General features: G+C 42.7%; 1 protein-coding gene across 25 annotated transcripts in view; it reads left to right on the top strand.

Moving 5' to 3' along the window:
• Positions 1 to 19,158, top strand: part of CADPS (calcium dependent secretion activator) — a 472,977-nt gene that overhangs the window by 412,804 nt on the left and 41,015 nt on the right. For all 25 annotated transcript variants that reach the window (XM_044253251.1, XM_044253242.1, XM_044253245.1 and 22 more), the window contains one exon: positions 13,915 to 13,947. In XM_044253251.1, coding sequence (XP_044109186.1) covers positions 13,915 to 13,947 — 33 coding nt within the window. The remainder of the gene's footprint in view (positions 1 to 13,914; positions 13,948 to 19,158) is intronic.

Consider the following 19,158-nt stretch of genomic DNA (forward strand, 5'->3'; position numbering starts at 1 on the left):
GGAAAAGGAGTGCAGCGTCGTGAAGAGGTCAAACCCCGGAGTCCAACATACCCACACTGACACCAGCTTTGTGTCTCTGAGGAAGCTACATGATGCTGCCAGCTGTGTGTCTTTGAGGAAGTTGTTAAACCTCTCTGAGTTCAGTCTCCTCATCCGTGGTTGTCAATAACCATCATGCCCTCCATTGTGAGGGTTAATTACTTGTAAAGTGCTTAGCCTTATGCCAGGCAAATAATAAGCATGCAGCCATTGTTCAGTCATCGTTAAAAGGGTGGGTTTGAAGGAGCCTTTGAGCCTTGCAGAAATCCTCTCTGGGAATGAAAGATTGGGACAGAAATGAGGGAAACTGGAAGGAAAAACATGCCTACTTCAATTGGGCATCTGTTCGGAAGCCCCAGGGGGGAAGAGAGATGAGAACATACACTTCCTGGACCCAGTCTCAGAGCACAGTACCCTGAGCAACAGGAGATACGAACAATTCTTGTTAATGAGGCTGCAGCTCCTAATCAGTGCATGGAACAGAATGCTTTTGCTTAATAGAGATCATTTCCCTGCCTCTTGCCCAACTCAGCAGTGCCAGCAGCTCTTTGTTTAATGAAAGGTAGGGACTTTGAGTAGTGTGGTGGGATGGGCTGTAGGAGGCATTATTACCCTCATTACTATGATAATAGTTTAATCACAATCAATATTTATGAACATGCACAGAAGCCGTGCAATCAACCAGCAGCCCTACAACTCAGGGTTTTCATGTTCTTGCCTAAGGACGCTTTCCAGGAAAGCCTGGGCTCTCTCCCCCCTTTCCCCAGCCCCTCAGAAGCTCTGCAGAGGTGCTCAGAGGTCATTTCAGAATATCCATGATGGTTACATGATAGTTATATATGAGGTCTTATTTATGGTAGTGGGTGACTGTCATCACAGTTATCTCCACAGTCATCATCTGGACTTAATCTTCAGACTTTGGGAAATTATCTTGTGAGTAAGGTAGGGAAGTATAATGTAGTGGCAGATACTTTGAAGTTAGGCCCGCTTGGGTTCAAATCCTAGCTCTGAGCTGTGTTCCCTGAGGAAAGCAATTTAACTACTCTGAGCCACACTTCCTTCAGTTATAAAATGAGAGGACAAGTTGTTAGAAGTATCAGATAAGATGGTGTCAGCTGGGCATTCAGTCAATGGTAAATCCGTCCATAGTTTTGTGTATGACTATACATAGCAGGTATCTGATATTTCTGTGTTGTCCATATGAAAACTAAACAATGGTTTTTCCCAAAATCACAGAGCCAGTATATGAGATGGCAGGAGAGTCCAGACTTGGACTCCAATATTCACATTCTATTATCTGAAAACTTTTCCAACATTGGTTCTATTTATAAGCAACTGAGGGAAACCTTATTTTTAAACATTTCAGTGTTTAAGTCTTTTCTTTCAAATGTGCTCCAGATTTAGAAAGCCGGTCGATCATTTTTCTGAGCCGTGGCCACCTGGTTAGCCTCTCAAAAAACATTTTTGGTGTCACAGTTCCCACATCTGCAAAAACAGCATCTATATACTCCAGCCCTTTGAGAAAGGAAAGGAAGGGAAGATGGTCTCACGACGTATGTCCTCTCTGTAACATATACGTGGTGCCTGTGTGTGCACAGCACTCCATAATTGACCAGAAACACTCTTGATCTTCAGCCAGCAAAGAAGACGTTTCAGCCCCTGGGTGGCAGACCTGGGGAATTCATCCTGCTCTCTATGATTGCAGGTACACTTCAAGGGTTGTGGTTCTCTCCAGTCCTCCAGGAGTATTGTAAGGGGCTTTCCCTGTAATTGTCACTTGGCCCCAAACAGGAGCCACTGAGGTTTGCTCAACTGCTCACCCGCACACAGAGTCCCAGTACATCCACCCACTGGTACATTCTGTCTCCCCCAGGCAGTCAGTCCCTTAGTTGGCACTAACAATGTATTCATCTTCCCAAGATGCACATAGAGCATCCAGATTACGGATGGAGTGGGGGGAGGGTTTGCTAGGTTTTGCTTTTGCCTTTGTAGAAGACGTATCTCAGAATCATGTTCCCAATCAACCAAAAACCTTGAAGAAGTTACTCTGGAGTAGACACATTCCTCCTGCAAAGTGCCTTTTCTTCACTAAAATGTTGAAAATTCTACCACTCAGGTTTGTTTGTTTTTTTTCAGTATTTTTTAATAAAAGAAATATATATAGGGTTAAAAATGAAATATTACACTCTTTTTTTTTTTTTTAAAGATTTTATTTATTTATCAGAGAGAGGGGGGGGGAGAGAGCGAGCACAGGCAGATAGAATGGCAGGCAGAGGCAGAGGGAGAAGCAGGCTCCCTGCCGAGCAAGGAGCCCGATGTGGGACTCGATCCCAGGGCGCTGGGATCATGACCCGAGCCGAAGGCAGCTGCTTAACCAACTGAGCCACCCAGGCGTCCCTGAAATAGTACACTCTTAATAATAATTTTTTTAAAGAAACAACAGTTCTCTGGCCTGCCCCTTTCTACCCTCAATCTCAGACCCCAGAAGGGACCCTTGAAACAATTTTGTTTTCATCACCATAACCCCAAATACTATTCTTACATTGCTCTTTCTTGATTTACTGATCTTAGAGATTTCTTGACTCCTTACAGTAATAGATGGAGCTTTAGCTCACTTCTTTCACTTCTTCCCCGTTTTACACTTCTTCCTGTTATGGTTGTATCAGTATTGTCATTCCTCTCTTGGCATCTTGATTACTTTAAATTATACCCACCCACCTTGAACTCTTGTTTTACACATGATGAAGCTGTTGGCACTGATGCCCTTTTCCTTCTCCTGCTTCCTCCTCCAATTGCTCTCTTGTTCTAACATGGGAATTGGATGACATACCTCTTCATTCTTAACATTTTAAAGTGTAGGTCCCTGTATTTATGAATGTCTCATCGGGCTACCAGCACTGTCCACTAGAATTTCCTGCAGCGGTGAAGTATTCTGTATCCAAACTGTTGGACACAGCAGCCATGGGCCACATGTGGCTCATAAGTACTTGAAGTGTAGCTAGTTAGACCTGAAAAATTGAATTTTTAGTTATATTTTGTTTTCATTCATTTAAGTGTAAATAGCCACATGGAGCTATTAGATAATGCAGGGCCAGACCAAGCTTAATATACAAGTCTGATTACAGAGAACAACCTTTTTCAGCAAAAATAGTGATACTAGCAGACACATAACTCTTACTTACCATGCCCTGAGAACTGACCTGCCAACTCAGTTAATAACCCAATAATTCTATGAAGAGTAGTAGTATTCCCATTTGATAGGTAAAGAATATGAGGCATGGAAAAGTCAAGGAACTCATCTAGTAAGTGGTAGAGCTAGAATTTGGTCCCATGAGATCCAACTGCGCAGTCTGTGCTCTGAACCACTTCTTTCTCCTGCCTCTGCTCCCCTTAGGAAACCCCTACATCTTTTTTCAGCTATTTCCAATCCGCTGATCAATGGTGTGGGTACAGCTTCTCCCATGTTCCTGGCCTGAATGATGTTTATCACGGAGCTATATGCATTTAGATGTAAAGCCTGCCAAATCCCTTTCGGTTGCAAAAAAAAGGGAATGAAAACTGGAAGCTGTGGAAGGATATAGGCAAATGTAGGGACTCAGGGCAAGGTCATAGAAGGGCTCGCTCCCCGGTCATGAGAAGGTTGTTCCTTTGGCCTGCTCATTCCAGCAACAGCAGTACAGCGGCTCACAGGTCCTAGGAGGGCTTGCCACGTCTTTTTATTCCCCCCCTTAATGCGGATTATCTTTATGAATCCTCCCCACAGCCCAGAGAGGTGCAGAGGAAGAGGGCTGCAACTAGAGGGTGCTGGGAATATTAAATTGGATGGTTCCTGAACAACACAGAAAATAGTGCCTGGCACAGGGTAGAGACTCAGCACATGTTGCCTATTGTAACCATTTTATCTCTTTGCCAGGTCTACCCGCAGAGCAATGCTATGCTGTCTGGTACCTGTGGGAATGGTCTTTATTTATTTGAAATGCTTTTCCTTTTCCCTGTTTCAGTGTTTTTCCTGAAGCCTCATGTCCAGAGCTCTTATGAGTACTAAAATATTAATGAGCCTCTTGTTTTAGTACCAGAGTGTTTATAACTTTTTCAAGGTGTGGGTAGTGATTCTATTCCACATTCTTCTTAAATCTAACCTGCCTTGTACACCATCTGAAATTCACAGACTTTTTTTTTTTTTAATTCTGGAAGGCATCAAGAGAAAACACTCAGTCTGGCACCCTGTTATAATAAATAAGGACCTGAGGCTAGACAGGTAGCTGAGATTAATCAACTAATCAATGGGCAAATAAAGATTAGACAAAATTTTTTCATTCTTTTCCGTACCCCCACCATGGCCTCTCACTTAATCATGTTCTAGTCCAGAGGTCAGGAAACCACAGGAAAGGACGAGAGAGTAAATATTTTTGACTTCACAGGCCACGCAGTCTCTCAGCCTCTGCCCTTGCAGCGAAAGCAGCTAGCAACACAATGTAAATGAGTGGGTGTGGCTGTATTCCAATTAAAACTTTATTTATGGACATTGAAATGTTAATTTACTATAATTTTCACATGTCAGGAAACATTTATTCTTCTTTTGATTTTCTTTCAACCACTTAAAGATGTGCAAACCTTTCTTAGCTCATAGGCCATACAAAAACAACAGGTTGGGTTTAGCCCATAGTCCAGTCTGCCAGCCTTTGTCTAGTCTATAAGATATGGAGAGGAACACACTTGGCACAGTCAACTCTCAGCTAACCACAAGTGAATTAAACACTAGTAATAATAGCTAATGATTATTGAGCTCTTACTGTGTACCAGGCATTGTGTTGAGCACTTAACAAGATGTTAAGCTGTTTGACCTCAGAAGAACCCTCTGAAGATGATAGTTGTTATCCTCATTTTGCAGATCAGGCTATAGAAGCTGTGGAAGGTTGAATAATTTTTCCCAAGGTTCATCACTCCATTAAGTGATGGAGCATAATCAAACCAAGATCTGTGTGACCCAAGGCTTCTACACCTTCCACAAAGCATGCTCTCCTTTTCCCAGATCCCAGGCCATCAGTAGGTCAGAAGTGGTTTTAGAAAGACACATCCCTTTCAGGACATCAATATCTTGGTGTGATGAAAGGACTCTGCACTCTATAGCCAGACTTGGGATTATACTCCAGTTCTACCAGTTACTGGTTGACCTCTTGAGAAGTGCTAAACCTTGCTGAGTCTCAGCATTCTTCTTTGAAGCAGGGAGGGTGAAATGAGCCTTCCCAGGCTCTACAGTGATGATTAACTGAGCTAATTATACATAAGGTGCCAGTACAGTGCCCCATACCGATGTGCTCAATAAAGATCATTGAGGATCAGGTGAAAATCAGGCCAGTCCCTAATGTTTTTATAGCCAGGAAACCCAGGAATACCCCAAATCCTGTCCTTGACCATCAGGGACCACCCAGCAGCTCCTCCCAGGGTAATACAGGCAATGAATAAAGGTAGGGGAATATGAGGTAAAGGAACACCTTAATAAGTTCTGGCTGTCCATTGCTGCATAACAAACTATGGCAGAATTGGTGGCCTAAAAGAGTCATTTTGTTTTGCTCACAATTTTGAGGGTCAGGAATCCAGGACGAGCTCAGCGAGGAGATTCTTTGATGCGTGTGGCTCTGACAGGGGTCATTCTCTGGGCTGCATCACCAGGTGGCTGTGCTGGGCTGGCTGATAATCTAATATGTCTTCATGTGGCTTCTTTCTACCTATATGGAGTCTCCTTCTACTGATCTTTTCCATGTGGCATGGGCTTCTGACAGTGTGGTAGTCTCAGGACACTCCCACATATACCACCAAGGGTTTGCAAGGGTAAGGAATGGAAGCTGCCAACCCTTCTCAAGACTTGGCTTGAAACTGGCATGGCATCATCTCCTTCATGTTCTGTAAATCAGAGCAGTCATAGGCCGGCCCAGACTCAAGGTAGACAGAGGAATAGACTCCACTTTTCCATGGGGGAGTGGCTCTCCCATACAGGGAGCAAAATCACTGATGACAAGCTTCTTTGGAAATAGGTTACCACATTGGGACCGGGCCCTGGGTCCATATTCCCGTGCAGAGCACTAGAGACAGAAATAGAATAAAAGAGAGTCCAGGCTCAGAGCCAGCAAAGAAAAGAAGACAGCCTGGCTTCTTACTGCAGGGTCGGTCACACCCTGTCACCTGAAGCACTTTGGTGTACAGATACCCAGCTAGCCAGGAGACAACCTACCCGGTGCCCTGGAACCCGACCGATCAAATCAGCCCCTTTGCAGGTGGCAGGAAAAGAGAACGTAAAATTAATAGCCAACATTTATTGAACATGTACTTACATCCCAGGCCCTGTGCAAAGGTTTTTAATATACATTAACTTGTTTAATCCTTAACCTGCACTAAAGGAATCAATAGAAATCAAATGCTTAGAATAGTGCCCTGCACATATTAAACACTTTGAAAAACTATCCTTTTTTAAATTAATAATTCAGGGGCACCTGGGTGGCTCAGTGGGTTAAGCCACTGCCTTCGGCTCGGGTCATGATCTCAGGTCCTGGGATCGAGTCCTGCATCGGGCTCTCTGTTCAGCGGGGAGCCTGCTTGCATCTCTCTCTCTCTCTGCCTGCCTCTCCATCTACTTGTGATCTCTCTCTACCAAATAAATAAATATAATCTTTTTTTAAAAATTAATTAATTAATTAATTAATAATTCATACAACTGCCTTTTGAGGAGTTACTATTGTCACTATTTTCAAATGGGGAAGCTAATGTTTAGAGAAGTTAATTCCCTGGCCCACAACAGGAAGGTGATAGAACTAGATGCCAGACTCAGTGTCCCTCAGTGTCGAACTCGTCCCTCCACCTCCCCTCACTCTTACCCCTGCACTGTATTGCCCATGCTGCCTGAGAACAAGAGACCCTTTCAGCCCTTCCCACAGAGGCAACAAATACCAGTTCCTTTTGCCCACACTTTTTTTCAATGTCCTTTTAAGGCTGCTGTAACTTAAAAACCAACTACAAGAAAATGCTAGAAACCTCCATCCTGGGTACTAAGTAAAGAGTGCCATGCCCAGAAGTTCATTCTGTCAACAGATTTGTACTGAGCCCCTGCTATGTATCAGGAAGTGTAGGCACTGAGGAGAGAGAGAGAAGTTCTTACTTTTCTGTTTTGTTTTCCTTTTTTAGAGATTTTATTTATTTATTTGTCAGAGAGATTGAGGGAATGAGCACAAGCAGGAGGAGCAGCAGGCAGAGGGAGAAGCAGGCTCCCGGCTGAGCAAGGACCCCAATGTGGCACTCGATCCCAGGACCCTGGGGTCATGACCTGAGCCGAAGGCAGACGCTCAACCGACCGAGCCACCCAGGTGTCCCAGTTCTTACTTTTCATAGACACGAGGATGGTAATAGATAATAAAATTCAACATAAGAGAGATGATTGTTTTTAAAGATTTATTTATTTGAGCATTGGTGAGAGAGGCAGAGGGAATCTCAAGCGGACTCCCCCACTGAGCTCAGAGCCCATAGTGGGGCTCAGCCACGAGATAATGACCTGAGCCAAAACCAAGAGTCCAACCCTCAACCAACTGAGCCACCCAGGTGCCCTGAGAAATAATTATTTTGTGCCTGGTGGCGGTCCTACATAATGTTTTTACATGCTGAACTGCCTCAGCTTGCAAAACAATAGTGGTAGTAATCCAGATCCCTGTGATCGCCTGGGTTAGAAAAATGGAGAAAGGCACAAAATAGCAAAATGATCCTTGCAACTGAAATCTCAAAAGCCAAACGCTGAAGTAAATGTTGCTAGCCCCATGAAGTAGCAGCGTGGCTGGTCGTTTCTAGGCAGTAGCGGAGAAATCAGCTCCAAGCTCTGATGAAGTCAAACAAACTGGGGTGGCTTTAGCTTGTGTGGAGAATAAAACACTTCCTTGGTTGATGTTTTCTTAAGCGACCGTGGTGAGAAAAGAGAGCTCAGATAGTCACTAAGGCAGTGGTATCTGTTCAGACTTCTTTTTTCTTCCATCTTTGAGTCTTACCCACTAGATTTCTGTTTGCAAAAAGGGCCTAATCCACTTTTTCTTTCTTTCTTTCTTTCTTTTTTTTTTTTTTTGTCTGTGCATTGATTTAATAGTATCAAACCCTGAGGTCCTCGTGGTCTGCACCTGGGTTGCTTTTTCCCCTAATGAAGCAAGAGAAGTGGTTTAAGCCCCCACCGTGCTTCCTATCAAAGCTACACAATGATTAACTCAGGTCCCCTTATTAGGACCAGGCAGAAGAAAATCCCTTAGTCATCAGCATTGTGAAAATCCCAGGATGGTGAGTGTTCAATGAAAAGATTACCTTGGGCACCTGAAAAATAATGGAAGAGCTCAATAGAGAAACCATTAAGCCTGTCTACATACACTAAGTCAGGTGGAGGGTCGAGGTAATTAGCTGAGACATTCAGGCCAGAGAAACCATTTTGGACGTTCTGCCCTGACTGAGTCATTGCAGACAATTATTCAAATCCCTCATACATTTTTCCCGGAGAAGCCATCTGAGGTTGTGTCTACATACACACACACACACACACACACACACACAGAACAAGAGTTACATATGACTGGTCAGTAAAAGTGGCTTCTATTTACTTGTTTGTTTTTAACTGAATAATAAGCAGCTTAGGGGATGGGAGGTCCAAAGCTTTGACTTCTTAGCTGCATAACTTTAAGCCAAGTCTCTTCATGTCTTTGAGCCTCGGTTTCTTCAACTGTAAAATGGAATGATTAATAGGTGGTTATGAGGATTAAATATAACAAATGCAATATTCCTGACTCATTGCCTGGCAAGACATAAACACTCAGAAATGTTACTTATAGTTACTAGTTGTGGATGGACATGACTCATTCTGTGTTTGGAGAGATTGTACACTTAGACATCATGGAAGAAAGGGGCCAGGAGTCGTGGAGCAAATGCCTTCCTCTACAGCCCCCGATGTGGTGCCTCGTACATAATAAGTGTTCTTTGCTTCAAGCATGTGAGAACATGAACAAGTTGTTAGCTGACACTTCGTCTCCCTCCCATCATCCTTGGTTTCCCTCAGGCTTTCCTACCTTCTGTCTACTTTTCTGACCCCTTTTCCCAGAACTGGGAAAGTCTTTCTGGGAGGGCAGGGGCAGGGGGGCCAGTGCCCACAGATGCTGCTAGAAAAAGGGTATTCTTTGTCCCATCAGCGGGATGGTCAGAATGCAAGGATTTCAGGAAATGACATATGGATGAAGTCATGGTTCTTGCCTTTTCCTTAAGGTAGCTGAGTGCCTACTTAGAAAAGGTGCCAGACCAGGTATCTGAGGCAAACCCCTCCCTCTCCCCCTTATCTCCTGCACCCCAGAGCACATGGCTTGGTCCCAGAGAGCAGGAGGTATGTGATTGTTGACTATAACTGAGAGCCCTGGCTTGGGGAAATGCCCACTTGCTCAGGCCTAAGCTCAGCCATCCTGAGTTAGTGAACAGACCTTTGCCATCTGCCTCAAGGTTTTGAGGGTGAGTCTCTAGTCTACAAGATGTTTGGTGAATTGGCAGAAAGTATACCAGACTGAGAATCAGATACCTGTTGGTAACCTGGGGAGATTCTAGCATCCTTTTTATGGCAAATTGCCTGTGCACTAGAGATGAAGAGTGAAACTGTCACCACCATCACCAGGACAAGGAGCATGTACTTCATTTACACCAATAAGCCAATATTTCCAGTAACCATGAGGTAAAGTTACCTTAAGCAGCTTTTACCCTGTTCCAGCACTGTCCTATACAGTTAGATGGGTTATCTCATTCAGTCCTTGCAGTATCCCTTTGAGTAAGATTATGATCATCCCATCTGCAGAGGAGGCTCAGAGAGGTTAGGTAACCTGTTCAAAGTCACCAAGCTAGAAAATGGCAAAGCCAGACTTCTAATCCCACCAATGCAGAGCTCATCTTAGCCACTTCACTAGGAGGATTTCATTTAAAGTTAAAAAAAGAAAAGAAACTAGCACACACGTGCATGCACACACACTTCTGAGAGCACTGATGGGAAAACATACATAATGATAAAATTCTGTAATATAGGTAGTACCTTTAAAGAAATGGGTGTTCTATTCATTAAAATAACATCTACATATAATGGAAAAGCATCCAGTGTAGACCATAGGGCCTGTTACTGATTTGATCTAAAGACAGTGTCTGTCGTGCACTTGAATTTTTCTGACCCTTGGCAATAATTCTGAAGCCCTCATGGGTTGGGAGGATCTGGTCCTTCCTCTGAGAATATAGCTGGCAAAAACATATCCTATGGATACTGAAAATAAATGTGATATTTAAAGGCAGCACAGTTGACGGTAGGCAGGAATGAGTTCAGGAACCAGAGTTCTGATGCTGGCTTTGCAAATTTATTCACTCTGCTATATCTCAACGTCTATTCTCAAAAGACAGAACTGATGGAAGCTTCTCACCTCTTAAGGAGACTAGAGTCAGAAGATGAAGCAGCCTTGGAGGTAACATTGTCACCCAGAGAAGGCTCACATCCAGAGCTCTCCACAGAGCTCCTGCTTGAGCTCCTCAACCATCAGAGATGACCAGTGCCTGGATGGACTGAGAGAGCTGTTTGAACCTTCTCCTGGGGCCCTTCATTCAACTCATCCATCCTGATTCCATGATCTAGAATCACCATGAAAAAGTTCAGTCTTTCCACATGGAATCTCCTTAATTAATACCAAACGAACATTTCATTTTTAAGGCAAGATCTCTCTGTTGTCATTTTCCTTATAAGAAGACGCTCCTATAACCTCATCATCAATCTCCTTAAAGTTCAGTGGCCAGAACCAAAAGTGATACACCACATTTTTCTAAACAAAAGTGGGACCACAATTCACTCCGAGCTATTTTTCCCTGTTACTATGGGATGGGAGGAAAATCACTAAGAGAGAATACAAGTCTGCAGTTATCCGGTGAGAAACAGAAGGCTGCTGGATGTAGTCAAGTGTATGGTTTTTCATTCATGACAGAGAGCTTGCCTGATCTTCCCAAACTGCCTTGAAAGGAATAGAACTTGACTGGTGTCATTCTCTGAATTGAAACTGCATGTTAGTGGTAAATGGAGAGTAGGCGTGTTTAAAGGTTGATCATTTCAGCTGTAGCACAACTCTTACCAACTGCCAAGCACTGACTCCACAGAACAAGGAGGCAGTTTCTAGTCGAGAATTATTTTACCAGCACCTGCCCCAACAACCACTGATGTTTGAATTCCTCTTATACATTTCTGCCATGAGGGAGGAGGTCAGGAGTCCCAAAGGAAAAATAGGAGCTCAGGAGACCACATTTGAGTCCTGCCTTCTCTGCCTTCTGGCCTATCTCATGAGCAAATGAATTCTTAAATGCTGTGGGTTTTAGTGTTCTCATTTGTAAATAGATATGCTTCATAGCCCCCATTTTGCTGGGTGGCTTCAAGAAGAAACTGTAATGAATGTGCTTTGCAAAGCAAAAAACATCATATAAATGTTAGATATTGTAAGTGAGGGAGACTTGAAAGAATGGAAAGCCACCTTCTTGCCCAAACTAAATTCTGCATCTGGAATGGACAGGAAAGATTTGGTGTTGGGACTCATTTAGTAGAAATGTTAATTGTGTGAAATCTGGAAAGCTTTCCTGATATCCCTTTAATGGCCCAATGTGGGCCTTCTCCTTTTGCCCACCAGCCTTTGCAAGAGGTCAGCTTTCAGAATGTCGGCTTTCCCATTGACTCATGAATGGCTTCTCAATCTGGCCATTCCCTTGCTTAATTTTCAACCACTCTGAAGCCATCGCTAGTCACTTTCTTTCTCTACTGCCTTCCTTCTGCCCATTTTTCCTGGGTGCCCTTTTTAAACCAGGTACCAAATGTGATATTTGTACACAGCTGGGGAGACAGCTGTGAGCAAGACATGACATTCTGTGGGATACAGACATTGTACAAAATTACTGAATTATAGTTACAATCAGTGTTGCAAAGAAAAAGTGGAGGGGTCTAAGAGAATCTATAACAGGAGAATCTAGGAATTATCTTGGGTGCTGTTGATGATTCCAGATGTTTGGATGCATTGCCCTCTCAATAATTAACTATGCGATATGTGTGGTCAGCCTTTTAAAGTTTATGAAGCACTTTCTCATATGCTTTTTTCACTAAGTCAGGCCCTCAGCCCTGTGAAGTACCCAAAATTACACCCTATTCTAGAAACCAAAGCTATGGGACCTGAGGGACTTGAGGGTCAACTAGTTCTGCCACTTAACAGAATTTTGGATGCTTAATCCCAGGCTCTTGTGCCCCCCAATCCCCACCATTGGTTCACTGGTTTCTCTTACTTGGGAGTTGGTATTGTGAAAAGTAGCTTTGGAAAAAAAGAGCAATAAGGGGAAATGCTCCCCTGGATCCTTTCTTAGGAGACATGTGGGTAGAAGCTGTGATTCCTGATATTGGTCTCAGCCAAAGGGCAAGAAGAAGCCTACCTGTGATGTGAAATGTGACCTGTGCCTCACAGTCTTTGCAGTTTCCAGTAAGACTAAAAACCCTCTCTGACCCCAAATATACCTCGTTGGTCTCACCTGTGCCTAGAGTAACATGACCTGGGTCCAAATGAAACACAGAAGAGCAGACATACTCCCATAGGTGTTATTCCTCAAAGCCAGCTCTTCATTGATGTAGCCCAGCACACAGAGCCCTCCCACATTTGATTATGAATTGATGGTCTTAGCAGCCATTTGGTCGGTGCCTATGCTGTCCCAGAACTTTGTGTGCACTAACCTTCAGATGACCCAGCTGAAATAGGTATCTACTAGTGGCTGCATTTTGCTGATGAGGTAACTGAGACTCAGAGTGCTGAAGTAGCTTACCCAAGGTCACACAGCCTGTAAGTCATAGAGCTTTGATTGGAACCCATATCTGACATCGAACCCCATACTCTCAAACATGACACTCTCTCCCCAAAACCTGAAAATAAATTTCATAACTACTTTCTGCACTTTCCATCTGAGGTTTTTAGTATTTAAAAGCAGGAAACAGGGGCACCTGGGTGGCTCAGTCACTTAAGCTTCTGTCTTCAACTCCGGTCATGGTCTCAGGGTCCTGGGACCAAGCCCCATGTCAGGCTCCCTGCTCAGCAGGGAGTCCACTTCTCCCTCACCCTTCCACCTGCTCATGCATGCTCTCTCTCTCTCCCTCTTTCAAATAAATAAATAAAATATTTTAAAAAAGCAAACCAGAAGGCACGATAGCAGGGGCTGGGCTTTAAAAGGCCCTGGTACCCTCCCAACCCCTCAACAGATACCTATCACCCTCTGGGTGAAGGACACCCACCCACCACATCCTCTCCCCTTGCAGGTGCTTTGCTGAAACCCAAGGATTCCATTAGGACAATCTTGTGGCCAAATGACAAAAAGACACTAGGTACAAGAAGCCACAGCAGCCTTAGTTGCTTTTCCATACTAGCAAGCCTCTACTAATCAGTTTGGTTTAGCCAGAGTCACTTTTCTCCTTTTTAAAGGACAGAAGAAAATACAAAACTCCCACACCAGCCACGGGATCCCAATCAGTAAATATTTGCTCATTTTCTTTCTTTTCCTTCTCTTCTTTCCCTCTTTTCTTTTCTTTCTTTTCTTTTTCTTCCTTCCTTTCTTCCCTTTCTCTCTCCCTCTCTTTTCTCTCTTTCTCTCCAAAGCAGTGGCTATGGCTTGGGGAAGAAAATAACCATCACATTTTATTTTTAGTATCTTTCTATGTTTCTTGGTCAGCTCCGGGTGGCCAGCCTACTGTGTTAACTGATGATGACACACAGCCCAGAGCTGTGGACCATGAAGCATGAACACCAGCCTTACTCCTGCCCTCTCTTTCCTCCGTAGGTAAAGGCCGCTTCCAAATATGTGGATGTACCTGTGAGTATTCGAAAATTGTTTTTTGTGGGGGATTTTTGCTTTCATGAGAAATTTAATGGCACTGTTTTCATTAGTTGCTGACTTGAATCACCAGAAAGAGAGAAGTCAAGAATATTTCACGGTAGGGCACCTGGGTGGCTCAGTGGGTTAAGCCTCTGCCTCCGGCTCAGGTCACAATCCCAGAGTCCTGGGATCGAGTCCCACATCAGGCTGTCTGCTTAGCAGGAAGCCTTTTTCCTCCTCTCTCTCTGCCTGCTTGTGATCTCTGTCTAATAAATAAATAAATAAATCTTTAAAAAAAAAAAAAAAAAGAAGATTTCATGGTAAAACTTTTTTCAGATGAGGAGAGGGTATGGTTTCTTTCATCAAGAAGAAAGCTCCTATTTGAGGGTAAACCCTGTTGCCTTTAATTTCATTTTCCTTGGTTTTTCTGATAAAGTTCATTCTGTTATCATCCTGCCCACCTCTCCTCTGCATGCACACCTTGGGAGTAGCTGGGAGCTAGAAATTTGCACAAGGTTGCCAGTATTTTTTTTTTAAACAAATAAATTCTGAATTTGTTCATTTTGGGGTCAATTCTGCAATTGTTTTAAGGAAACCTTACAAAACTGCTTATAATTAGTGCAGACCTCATTAATGAAGAGAGCTCTCAAAGTTCACAGATAAAGCACTTGTGGTTGCCCAAAATTTACATTTAAATTGAGGTTAAGTACTACACATGAATGCTGGAGTGTGGGATTACCTGTGATAAGTCAGGATACATTTATAGACAGACTTTGCCCTGCCTATTAGCAAAATAAAATTGGAGAGATTTAAATATATTCCAATAAAGGGGAAAAGAAAATGATTCTGTTTCTCCATTTCTAACAAAAGAGGTGTGAGTCTATTATAAAATATTAAATTTAGAGAGCTTATCTCAACAGCCACCAAGGGTCTTGAACTGAACGTTTCTCATTCTGAACGTGGTTAAGTACCTTCCTTGTTCAAATACTTATTTGTTAAAATTTGTTTTTTTCTAAAAGGATTTATATTAACATTTAAATTCATTTCCCCAGGAAGCTAAGTGTGTAATGGTTTATTGGCTTATTTCTCAAAGGATGGCAAAATGGAAAATTGGAGTGAATTTAGCATTAGCATATATTTTGTTTGTTTAATGAAAGAATGTACAATCAATAATTATGCTTTGAATTTATATAATACTTCTCATCGAGGGACCTCAGACTCCTTCATGTAGATAGTCTATAATGGAGAAGAGAAAAAACTCTCATATAACTGCAGCAAGGAGAGGCATTAAGTAATTTCTTTTCCCAAGCCCCAAAGTATGAACTTTCCGCTCACAGGGAGCAAACTACTCAAATTCTCTGGGCATGTTTCTCCATCCTTAAAATAGAGGTAATAATATCTAAGCCACGGGTTTGCTGTACAGATGAAATGACATGTGTATATGGGACTCTCAGCACCATACCTGACCCTCACTAGACATTTAGCAATAGGGGGCCCATGGGTGGGGAAAGGGGGAGCCTACACTGTATTGCACAGCTGGGAGTAGGGAGGGAGGATGACTTTGCTGATGGTAGCCCTGTCCTGTACTAGTCTTCAGCAGTAACAGAAATTGAAATTTCAAGCTCCCAACCCAAGGGTCTGGTGGCTAACGTCGTTTTCTGTAGACCTCCAAGTGGAGGGGAGAGCTCACCAACGAGGTCTGAACAGATGCCCAGTAGGCAAGACCCAAATAGATGGAGAAACTTGATCTGGCAATCATTACTATCAACTGAGATTATTGGGGAGGTCCACAATTTTGTGTGGTACGACCTCATTCCTACAAACCAGTTTTAGATTTATTGTAAGGGGGAAAAAAATGGACTGTACCTCTACAGGAAAGGGAACAAAAATGCATTAGCAGAGTTTACACACTCTAGAGAGACAGAAAAAAATGATGAGGCATGTTCCAATACGTGGTATATTTACCAGTTTGATATATGATACAATAATCATAATCGCAATTGCAACCAAATCCTATAAAGGATTCACTGCATGCTAAGTGCTATTCTAAGCATGTTACATTTAATTTCTACAACAGCCTCACTTTAAAAATGAAAAAATGGAGGCACAGCATTGTTAACTTGCTCAGGGTCCCACGGTTGGTAAGTGGCAGAGCTGAGAGTTAAACAATTCCCCTTAAACACGATGCCATCTGCAAGATGATTTAGTACACAGACAAACATCTTTCTTAGGATAATTGAGTAGTTATCTAGTGAGTATTAGAAAAAATGTGGTTAGTACATCAAACCCATGATTTCACCAATCATTATGGCTAAGGACAAAGGTTAAATTTAAAATTAAGTTAACATGTATTTTTATACCAGTAGTATTATAGTGAGAATATTGTGTTTTAGTAAATAAGCAATTTTATAGAAAATAATAGTATGTAATACACTGTATGTATATTGTTTACTTATCCTAAATAATAGTAATCATTGACTTCTCAAAACAACTACATGGGGGTGGGGCGGGTAGTACCAGCTTCACAGGTGAAGAAATTGAGGCATAGGAAGCATAGCATGCTCAAGATCACCTGGCTAGTAAGTCAGAGAGTGAGGATTTAAGTGCCAGCAGTTTGACGATGGAAACTCTCTAGTGTAGCATTAGCTCTCACTCCATCATGGAGGGAATATTTACACCCTGGAAACTGGCAGGTGCTACACATCAAGGTTTGTTGTTTTGTTCTGTTTCATTGTTTCTGTTCTCTGTTTTGAAGAGCTAGCGTCCCAGCACACCAGCTCCTATCACCTCTTAAATCAGTGGTCCTCACACCAGAATGGGGAGCATTAGTACTTGTTTTTTTTGTTTTTTGTTTCTAAATTTGTGTTTGTTTTTGTCCTTTTTGAATAGAGATTTCCAGCCCCTAGTGTCCAGAGATTCTAGTGCAGTAGTTCGGGGGCGGGGGGGGGGGAGGTGGCAGTGGTAGCTTGGAAATCTTTTTCTAAAGAGCTGATCTGTAGCGCAAGTTTGGGAACCAAGGGACTAATTTCAGTGACTTTGGACCTTGGCTACATCTTGGAAACACCTGGGGAGCTTTGATGAGTATTAGTGCTAGGTTGTTTGCCAAATTAAAACAATCTCTGGGGTGTGGGGTCTGGGCGTGAGTATTGTTTAAAACTCCCCAGGTCCTTCTCATTGGCAGCCATGTTTAACAACCATGGATAAAATCATCTCCTGAGTTGTTTCTGGCTCTGAAGTCTATAAGTTCATCTGTGTTGCCCTGGGAGGTTTTTGGCACACGGCTTATTAGGTCAGTTCCTTGTGAGGACTAGTAGTTAGTTACATTGGAGATTTGTCTCTTAATTATCCACACTACTGGAAAGAAGTGCTGTTACCAGTCATTCAAAACACTGCATAATCCCCAAAGCCTATCTCTTTGTCTTAGAGGTAATATTTAACCCTCTGGTATACATAGCAGATTTGCATTTCTAATTAGGGCTTGCTTAGGTGACTGAAAATGTAAATTTGTTTTCAAGCTCAGAAGTACCTGGTAGGGGCAAGCTAGGATTAAAAGATTCTATTTGTCCTAAGCCACAGAGTGGCTTCTCATCTGCCACACGTGAATGGAGTTAACTATACCGAGACTCCTTGCTTTGTGTCGTATATTTGCTAAAATACACATCCTATCCCTTCAGCCTGCCGAAGCCACATTTAAAATAAACAGTGTGAGGTACTAAACGTCATCACCTGGAGTTTTTCCCCTCACTGTGTTCAGAGAGCAATATGGTATAAAGCTAATGTAGCTAATAACATCAGCTGTTTGCCGAGAATATTTTCCATCTATAAATGTATGTTAGCTTGTTTGTCTGGGAATAGTTTGTATTTTCACCATTTTGTATTTTCACCTCAATGACAGAGGATCACCGCAGTGACTCTGGCTTTCTCCAATAGTCACCTAGTGACCCTGTACCCACAGAGGAATCGGGACAGCTTGCCTCTGCCCTTAAGAGTCCCAGACCCCCGTGGTTGAGGAATCTAGGGGCTGGGGCTGTTGTTTGCCCAGGGCATCAGGAAAAGTGACAGCACTGTTATCAACTCACTCATGTGTTTCAAACAATTACCCTCTTCCCCCTTCCTGGTCCACCAACAGAAGGAGAACAAACTTGTCAGATCTGGTTATAAAGCTGGAGAGAAAGGAAGAAGGTTGTGAGAGGAGGCCTAGGGACTTTATTATGAGAAAATCACGTATGTTGGCATGCAGGGACTTTGTCTTCTTTATTTGATGTTGGTTTCTCTGAAGCCCCTTTCTTCTTCTTGGTTCCAAAGTAGCTTCCAGAGATAGGTAAGGCTATGAAGTCATATAATATTGTGGGGCAGGGTGGGGAGGGGAGTCATAGTGGCTCATGTTTGTATAGCAAATTTATGGCTTTTGAGGCATTTTGACATACGTTATTTTAACTGATGGTCGTAACAACCCCTGAAGGTAAGTAAGTTGGAGAGCCATTATTAATCCATTGGACCCAGGAGAAATTTAAGTTATTTTCGCAAGTTCCAGTTGGTGGGGGAATCTACTAAAAATTCATGTAGTGTGACTGAAGAGCTTACAAAAAAGAGGTGGGGAAATGGACTTATTCATTCATGGATTTGTGCATTCAGCACATATTTATTGAGCACCTACTGTGTGCCATGCCTCATTCCGTGTACTAAGGATACACTAGAAAATAGATCAAGTAGAACCCTTATATTCATGGAGTCATGTTCTAATGAGAAGGCAGACAAATAAGCAAATACATAGTACAATGTCAGATATTGATATGCATGATGAAGAAAAATAAAACAGAGTCAAATGGTAGCAAACCATGGAAATTTTTAACTACATAGGTGAGATGAACCACACTGACTTTTTAAAATAAGTTTTTAAAACTTAAATGCCTCTTCAATGACAGTAAATTTTGTGGAAAGAGGGGTGGTGAATATAACCGTTACTGTAGGTTTCTAACGTTGCAAGATACTGATAGGTCTACTGAATTGAGCTTTGAATCTTAGCTCTAAAATGGCTGCATATGTCCAGGAAAAGGCTATATCTGCCTCAAGAATCACCAGGGAAGAAATGGAAACAGTACTAATAAGTTTCTCAAGTCCACCCAGGTAGGGGTCCCCATCCCTGCTGAGAATGCCCTTTGATGTGCGGCTCCAAGGGAGAGAAGGCGTGATGGGCCAGTTTAGAAC

This window comes from Neovison vison, chromosome 6, assembly GCF_020171115.1.
Source record: "Neovison vison isolate M4711 chromosome 6, ASM_NN_V1, whole genome shotgun sequence".
NCBI classification, from domain to species: Eukaryota; Metazoa; Chordata; class Mammalia; order Carnivora; family Mustelidae; genus Neogale; species Neogale vison.